The sequence below is a fragment of the Clupea harengus genome, chromosome 3 (assembly GCF_900700415.2).
Source record: "Clupea harengus chromosome 3, Ch_v2.0.2, whole genome shotgun sequence".
Lineage (NCBI taxonomy): Eukaryota > Metazoa > Chordata > Actinopteri > Clupeiformes > Clupeidae > Clupea > Clupea harengus.
Genome location: NC_045154.1, coordinates 132,650 through 142,223, shown reverse-complemented (window position 1 = coordinate 142,223; position 9,574 = coordinate 132,650). Strand labels below are relative to the sequence as shown.

The 9,574-nt window shown below is 42.4% G+C and overlaps 1 protein-coding gene across 1 annotated transcript; it reads right to left on the bottom strand.

Annotated features, from left to right (window-relative positions):
• Positions 1-668: 668 nt before the first annotated feature.
• cav1 (caveolin 1) lies at positions 669-7,883 on the bottom strand. Its single transcript, XM_012839011.3, has 3 exons — positions 7,727-7,883; positions 6,916-7,083; positions 669-1,835 (listed from the first exon to the last, which is right to left on the bottom strand). Exons 1-3 carry the CDS (start codon positions 7,760-7,762, stop codon positions 1,494-1,496), a joined length of 546 nt encoding a protein of 181 aa, XP_012694465.1. The 5' UTR covers positions 7,763-7,883; the 3' UTR covers positions 669-1,493.
• Positions 7,884-9,574: the final 1,691 nt, after the last annotated feature.

Sequence of the window (9,574 nt, the reverse complement as noted above, 5' to 3'; positions counted from 1 at the left end):
TTTAACGGGACACAGTAGCCCTCTGACATTGCATCATTGCATCGTATGAATATGAATGAATGTTGGTGGTGGTCGGAGGGGCCGTTGGCGCTGATTGGCAGCCACGCTTCTGTCAGTCTGCCCCAGGGCAGCTGTGGCTACTGAGGTAGCTTACCACCACCGGTATGACTGTGTATGTATGAATGACTACTGGACTCTGGACTCTGTAAAGCGACTTCGGGTATATAGAGAAGCGCTATATAAGATTGAATTGAATTGATTGATTGACATTACATCCTATTAAAGATGAAAACAACGAAGACATGTGCATAGCTCCTACTCTCAGCGCAGACTGAAAGGGTCCGACAGGCGGCAGATGCCCCAGATCTGGTGTTGTGTTTTATTAAGGGATTGGATCGTTCTTGTTACAGAGAAATAAAAGTGTACATGTGTTAAGAATGTAATTATATGTACCCACTGTAGATACTTTAGTTCTAAAAAAGATCAATATCGATAAAGTCAGTAAAGTCAATAAGGCACTGGTTGGTAGACTCGTGTCTTAAAGGTTGCTTGGCACAGACCTTTTTAACCCACCTGGAGTCTTAGAGCACTTGGGACATGGCATTGAGGTACTAACGTTTACCTATATACTTCAATGTCAAACAGTGGTACAACAGAAAAGAAACCCATTTGATTACATACATTTTAATGTGATCTGCTTTTATATATGGAAATAATAAACATGAAAGGACTTGTGTTATTTTTGAAATATAATATAATGATACAGCATATCCTGAAAACAGCAGTTAAAGATATATAAACATGGAAAGTCCAATTGAGCTATAAATCAACACAACACATGCCCCCCCCCCCCCCATTACTCTGCAGGGGATCTGTGGGCTCACTTTCACAGACGACATACTTTCACAGACACACTGTGATTACACGAACAAAGGCTACGCCTGGAAATCAGTGCTGAACGTCAGTAACTGTGACAGTGGCATTATCTTACTCCCAGCTGAAACTCTGTCACACACCTACCTATCATGCGATTATGATTATATGACTTGACCCTAATTTGTGGAAAGAAAAACATTTAAATCCCTCCTTCATGGTCAGTAATCAGGTTGTTTATTTTCTTGGCGTCATTAGCCCCCTCTTTAATTGATGAGAAACGTCTCGTGTCTGAAGTCAAAGAATGCATGGTGTGTTATTCTGGTAAAGTCAGCAGGACTAGGCTGAGGGCAGTGCGGTGACCTTCGGATGTGATATACACACTTTTAAAAGCAGGCTAACATAAAAAGCTCGTAAAGAAGAGTTGAAGAGGTGGTGTTTTTTTTATGGTTAAAGCAGAACAGCTCACACAACTGTCCATTAAATGCAAAAACATACAACAACAACAAAAACAATCTTTAAAATGTCATTGATCTCTTGCACAGCTGGTGTTTTCTTTAGTGAAGTATTTCTTGCTGTAATTCCACTCCATTTCAAACCCCCTACATCCTTCCTTTTTTTTACACTACTTTGGTGGAGGACACTCGTATGCCCCCGAAGCACTTGCCCATGGCCTCGAACAAGGGGTCAAGGAAGGTGTGCACACAGATGGAGTAGACGCGGCTCACACACTGGATCTCAATCAGGTAACTCTTGACACAGGGCACCACCGCCCAGATGTGCACAAACGACAGGATGGCGAAGAAGATGCCCCACACGAGCGCCAGGGGGATGCCGACGAGCGCCGTCAGCAGCCGGTAGCACCAGTACTTGGTGACTGTGAATGTGGTGAAGCTCGCTTTCCACACGCCGTCGAAGCTGTAGGTCCCTGCCGGCTCTGCGATGACATCTTCAAACTCTACCTGTGGGGGACAAATAAAAGGTAATTGTTTAGTAAGTTTAGTTAGACAGAGACAGCAGCACATACCATATCCGGGGCGTTTTGGGAAAGTACAGTGAGAGATGAACAAAGAAGTTTTAACACCTGAAGAGTACTTTGAAGGTTTGTTGGCTCTATTTAAAACCCCAAGGTTTTAACAAGAAAATCAGCTGATTAAAGTCAGACATTCAATATTCAACCTCTAAATTTCCCCACTGCCCAAACCATACATCCCCCAATCTCCAGGTCCAACTCTCCTATCTTCAATTTTCAATGAAGTTTACATATCTGGCTGTTATTCATGCGTCATACTGTATTGGCCTAATCCAAACCATTAGAGGATTTATGCAGAAGAAAAGCCCCATTTAAATCAATCGGAGCCTCGTGGGATTTCATGAAAACATTGTGTATTATTTCTTGTCAAACCATTAATTAAAATCTGTATTTCACCCGATGTCAGCGTTACATTTAGGTTGTTCATCGGACTCTTACAAAACTACGAAATGGGTCAGAACAAAACCTCTTCTTTGATTCCTTATCATTTACCAAATCAAATAGGTCTTTAACTGTGAATTTTCACCCCAAAAATATTCTATTTCAATTCCACGAAAAAAGGCAGGACAAAATAAACTCATCTCATCTCTAGACCATGCTGGTAAAAAGTTGGTGAAATAACTTTGGGGTGTGGCCCCTTTTGACTGGGCCAATATCTTGTGAAACTCATGAAACTCGGTACAGTCAGTCACTACAACATTCTTCGGGCTCATGCCACACTCTGTCCATAGGGGGCGCTAGAACTGTAACAATATCTCAACAGCCATTTAAACTATACATTTCAAATTTCGGTGTGGTTGTACTAGGCCCACTTATGCTGAGAGGAAGCATGAAGTACCAATTGGTACCAAGTGGCTGCCAACGGCCAATCAAATTGCAGTAATCCATATTTGCATTTTTGAATGGTTGATCTTCATGAAATTAAATTTCGCAAAATCTTGTATATAGGGGGCACTCTTAACAAGTACATTTTCTGTATGTCAATAACTTTTTACACTACAATGTACAAATCATTCAGCCCGTTTGATTGTAATTTTTTATATTTCCCACAATCCCACCTGGTCTTTCTCCTGCTGAAGCCACTCAACCACTTCTAATCCCACCTGGTCTTTCTCCTGCTGAAGCCACTGAACCACTTCTAATCCCACCTGGTCTTTCTCCTGCTGAAGCCACTGAACCACTTCTAATCCCACCTGGTCTTTCTCCTGCTGAAGCCACTCAACCACTTCTAATCCCACCTGGTCTTTCTCCTGCTGAAGCCACTGAACCACTTCTAATCCCACCTGGTCTTTGCAACTGTTGCAAATCTGCCTGGACCCAGAACAACCCTATTGATTTGAGGTCCAAGCAGCAAACCTGTTGTTTTTCTTCTTCTTATTATTATACTTGTTCTGATTTGTCTCTGCTGCGAGTGTTTGTGCAGCAAAAATCTAAAGTTCTAAACAAACTATCAAACTTTTGCAGTTAGGTTGGAAGTAGCACCCACTACTCAAGACACAAAAAAACAAACACATACGGACCTCAAGGTGGCGCTGACACACAGTAGTTCACACCCATCCATAGTCAAAGTTCAAGTCATGAACTCAAAGCTTCTTTGCTTCACTGGTCTTCTACTCTAAAAATCAAGTCAAAAGTCAAAAGAACTAGTCGGAGGTCTTTAACTGATTCTCATGAAATTTGGCATTCCTCATCTACAGTTTGCCATGGAACTGAACACACACACACACACACACACACACACGCGTGATGCTCTTAGGATCCAAACACACACACACACACAAACACACGCGTGATGCTCTTAGACTCCAAACACACACACACACACGAGTGATGCTCTTAGACTCCAAACACACACACACACACACACACGAGTGATGCTCTTAGGATCCAAACACACACACACACACACACACACACACACACGAGTGATGCTCTTAGGATCCAAACACACACACACACGAGTGTCGCTCTTAGACTCCAAACACACACACACACACACACAAGTGATGCTCTTAGACTCCAAACACACACACACGAGTGATGCTCTTAGGCTCCAAACACACACACACACACACACACACACACACGAGTGATGCTCTTAGACTCCAAACACACACACAAGTGATGCTCTTAGACTCCAAACACACACACACACACACGCGTGATGCTCTTAGACTCCAAACACACACACACACACACGCGTGATGCTCTTAGGATCCAAACACACACACACACGAGTGATGCTCTTAGGATCCAAACATGGAACTGAACACACACGCGCGCGTGATGCTCTTAGGATCCAAACACACACGCGTGATGCTCTTAGGATCCAAACATGGAACTGAACACACACACACGCGTGAGGCTCTTAGGCTCTAAACACACACACACACACACACACACGCGTGAAGCTCTTAGGATCCAAACATGGCGAGTCTGTGGCTTGGTCTCGGTCTCGTCAGCCAGAACAGCTTGCACCAATTTATTGTTCACACAGTCATTCTTCAGTCAAACGTTGAGTTCCAATGAGTGGCAGTCATTTTGGAGTTTTTTCTTTCTCCTTGACGCCGAGTTGTTCAAGGTAGAAGTGCTGAGCGATGGAGATGACTCGTCACATTTACATTTAGTAGACGCTTTTATCCAAAGCGACTTATATATGTGCGACTTACAATGTATACACATTGTACATTTACACTGATGGCACACTGCACATCAGGAGCAATTAGGGGTTCAGTGTCTTGCTCAAGGACGCTTCGACAGGGAATCGAACTAGCAACCTTCTGATTACTAAACGACTTCTCTACCTACTGTACCACTGCCGCCCCAGACTGGCCCCTACCTTATGAGCTGAAGTTCTCCACCCAAGCAGACTGTTTGCTATCGCTGGTAAGTCAAGTCGCGCCTCGACAGCTATAGCTTCAGTGAGCGGTTGCGTCCACTGTCCAGTGCAACTGAAATGAGGTTCGCAAATCTCCAATGCCAAGCTCATGCTGCTTACAGTGTCGTGATGCAGTGCCAAAAGATGGACGTATGCCCCGTACTCTCATTTCTGTTTGGAGCAGTGTGCCTCCTCTCTGATAGCGGGCTTGTGCACAACAATCGAGATTTCCTCTCCCAATCGTCTGTAATGTGCAGTTCACTGTGATGTAAGCGTCAATTGTGCATGATGTCCACAGGTCAGCAGTGAGGGAAACCTGTCTATGGAACGTTCCGGTTGATTTCAGTGTCTTGTACTGACAGGCGATGGGGCTCCACAGGCCAGTGTGAGATGGAATAGGGGGCGGCAGTGGTACAGGGGGTAAAGAAGTCGTTTATTAATCAGAAGGTTGCTAGTTCGATTCCCTGTCGAAGCGTCCTTGAGCAAGACACTGAACCCCTAATTGCTCCTGATGTGCAGTGTGCCATCAGTGTAAATGTAAAATGTGTATACATCCTTGTAAGTCGCTTTGGATAAAAGCGTCTGCTAAATGACTAAATGAAAATGTAAATGGAATAGTGTAGTTTGGTTAGAAACCAAAAAAAAACTGTCCGTCTAACTATATTGATGACAGAGGCTGAATATCCTTAACGATAAAACTGACAAATACGTTTGTCATCTGTTGCTTTCTAGCCTCGGTTAAGGGCCTCTGATGCTATGTTGCTGGCTAAAGTCAGGCTTAGTTCCACTGCTAATGCTAGCTGGTTCCAGGTAGTATGAATGTTTGTTGTTAAGATGATTCAGCATTGTGCTAGTACCGAGTCATCTTGCATAATTTGAATTGTACTATAAGGCAGGGATGTCAAACATATGGCCCGTAAATTCAGAGCTTACAGGTTTTTTTCAAGTTTTCAATCTTCCAACTGCAAGAACTAGCTCCGTGCAGTCATGATCTCCCACAACTAACATGTGTGCCCAGACCAGACCTGTCAGTGCTACCCTATCGCTATGTTAGCTAGCTAGCTACATTCCCTGTCAACATGCTTTCAAAGAAACATTTAAACAAGAAACAAATGGTGAGAGATGAGTGTCTGAGTTTTCTAGAGAACTGTACTGTAATGCCCAGCAGCACAATGTTAGCAGGCACTTCTAATTAGAATGACAGCTGGTGTACCTGACTGTATCTTTGCAGCTAGGGTGGCACACCAACCTTGTCATCAGCTGGTGAGCTATTTCTTTATTCTTGGCTGTTAATTACACTGATATGAAATCTGACAAAAGTAATCATTCTCTCTCTCCGTGTCTCTGTCTCTCTCACATACTCACACTCTCTCTCATATACACGCACAAACCCAGTTCCTATTGTGAGCAGTTTTTGACTAGCAGCGAGGACCAAAAAGGGATTATTACCAATTATACAACATAAAACCATCAAATGTAATGCACTGGATTTTAAGCAAAGGAGATATTAAGCATCTGCTGAAAATGAATTGTATTCACTAATTTGTCATAAAGGTAATACTACAATTGCCAAAAAAATCTAAGTGAAATCTAATGTTCTTGAATAAGCTAGCAAAATATTATGAAGACTTCCCAGTTTACCCTTCCCTTTCCTGCCTATATTTGGCTCTTGGCGAAGTAGAAATGTGCTGAAACAGGCTTCAGTGAAAATGAGTTCCAGACCCTTGCTATACGGTATATAACAAATGATGTATCAATTCACCAGAAGGCAGTAGTAGTTTCATTTGCAATAATCAGAACAGCAGGATATGTGTTAAATCGCAGAAAATTGCCTCATTATTATTATTTTGTAAGGAAAGAGTCCCATGCCTCACACTGCACTGATTTTGACTCACATGACGCCCTGTATTTAAATATGTAAAACAAGTCCTGAACCAGAGGATCAGAATACACACAAATGCATTTTCACCAAGCCCTTAGATTTACATAGTTGGTTTCATTCCAAAGGCAGTTGTTAAAGTTGCTAAATAAACTACTGGTATATTTTCTGTTGGCAAGTCCGGGAGTTTTACTTTAATATACATGTAATGGTTACAGTATAATCTGCTCGTTGTGACAAAACTGTCCTTACCTTTACAACTTCGTCATTTATATGGTTGGGATCCCGATTTACCAAATCGATTTCCTTCGTATGAACGTCCAGCGCCGTTTTCTCAAGGATGCTGTCGTTGTCCATGTCTTTGTTATTTGGTTTGTATATGTTTCCTTGTTTTCTGATGAAGGGTGCCTGAATATACTCCTGAAAATCAAATGGAAACAACCAAATGAATATGAAGAATGATGAAAAGGTTGCCTACCGCTTTTGTGCAATTTAAGATCCTCTTTGCATTTTCCCTACTGTAGGAAAGTTTGAAAAAACATAGTTTAGGCGGAGGTACCACACCCCTCCAAATATAGCCTCGCCACCAGGGGAGCCAGCCGCCTGTTTATCCCAGTGAAAACTTTCACTGAAATAACGCCACATTTTTTTTCAGAATAATTGGAAATGTTAATCTGACCACACATACGGTTTGATTTAGATAGCCTCCACTAAAACAATAGCCCACATTAACCAAATCTGCTGGGAATTCGCTGTAACCAGTGTGTCAGATTAAAGTAGCCTACTTCCAATTTGGCTAAAATGGTAGGCACTGCAACTGGGCTAGAAAAACGAGAATACTGCTGAGCTGTGCACAGAAATAGAAGATAAAGTTCCTCAAAAGTGGTAGGCTGCAGATTATAATGATTTAGAATAGTATCAGAATATCGTCAAATAAAGACGGTTGTCCCTCATAAAGACTCGGGAGATAAATGCAGCATTCGTTTATAAAAAACAATATTCTATAACGTAGGCTAACTGTAGAAAGTAAAGGTAAACGTTAAAAGTTAGAATTAGGTCCTACCTCTTCTGGTATGTTGCCCTTGAGTCCGCCAGTCATGCTGTCCCAGCTCACGAAGAGCAACCAGATGAGCTGTTCGACCTAACACTACGATTTACAGAGGAAATTTCGTGGGAGGCGTGGGGAATGGGGCAACTCATCTACACAAACTAACACTGGCGGCTCAGTGTATTTGTACTGTAGCTCGGGACAGCCTAGCATTACAGTAATAGCCTACAACTCGAAATGGAAAGCTTACGGAAAGGTTTTGGCTGTGTCGAAAACATTAGTTTTATTTATTAAGATAGTCGCTATATGCCAAGGTGTTTTTTTTTTTTTTTGCTAGAATAACAGCGCTTCACTTTCATGTGCTGATAAAAATACATAGGCCTACCTTAAAATCTCAGTTTTCCTAATACCGATCAAAATAGGGGAAGGTGTGAGCCTATAATGTCAGAATGTCATGTGTAGAGGAAGTTGTAAATCATATTTAGCTAACGACGAGGGCATTTATTGCTAATGAAACTGTCGTTGGATGTCACCTGGTAACATGACTTTTAGTAGTCTTGCTTTGCATCAACTCCAGCCAAACTAAACTTCCTCACGTTCTCATAGACAGTGGCAGCATCTTTTGAAGCTGAAAGTAGGCTGCATTTTCTCTACTAGAAATATCAATAATTCATCTGAGAAAGACCAGTTATTAAAGGCAGGGTACGCAATGTATTTCTTGTTGTATGTCTTGAATTCCTTTTTACATCCCGATAGGGATGAATAAATGAAATGCTCCCACTACAAAAAGAAAAGAAATCTGTCAGTCGTAGCAGCCGCAGAGCTGTAAAAAGTGTGTGACAGTGTGATGGGGGTGGGTAAGTGTAGGCCGAGGGTTTCTGCAGGTAGGTCAGGTGGAGAGACTACAGCAGCATCCCACAGCGGAGATAGTCTAGACTAGGAGTGTGTGTGTGTGTGTGTGTGTGTGTGTGTGTGTGTAGGTCAGGTGGAGAGACTACAACAGCATCCCACAGCAAAGATAGTCTAGACTAGGAGTGTGTGTGTGTGTGTGTGTGTGTGTGTGTGTGTGTGTGTGTGTGTGTGTGTGTGTGTGTGTGTGTGTGTGTGTGTGTGTGTGTGTGTGTGTGTGTGTGTGTGTGTGTGTGTGTGTAGATCAGGTGGAGAGACTACAGCAGCATCCCACGACGAAGATAGTCTAGACTAGGAGGGGAAGAAAGAGAGTCAAAGTGAATGGGTAGAGTTCGTAGGATCCGGAAGGCCTTCCTTCACAGTACAACATGCGCTGTCTGTAGCCCAGATGTATTGATATTGGGAATTTGATATGTCTTTAGTTGTGATGAGTTCACAACTGGCTGGCGACAGCTACAACACGCGCTGCATGCTGTGTGTGTTTGTGTGTGTTTGTGTGTGTGTGTGTGTGTTTGTGTGTGTTTGTGTCCATTCATGTCTACATGTGTTTGTGTGTGTTTGTGTGTGTTTGTGTGTGTGCGCTGCATGCTGTACCTGGGATCCGTTGTAAAGGGTCTTCTTCATGGCTGTCCGGAGCTCAAACACTTAGTGTTGATCACCGTCATCTAGCTACTCAAAATAATTACAATTCAACCCCAAACTGACATGCACTAAACACTAAGCACTTTATTGACTACCAGTCACATACCATCTCAGTCACCTTACACATGTGCATAAACAAAGCTGTATTAATTGATGTATTTATTGAAGTACTTTAGTCTATGCCACCGCACTTTGTTCTACTCTTAATGTATATATATATTTTTGGGGGGGCTGTTCCTACTGTTTTTGGATAGTTGTAGTATTGTTATGTTATATGTTGTTGTTGTGTTATATGTTGTCCCTCGTCACACC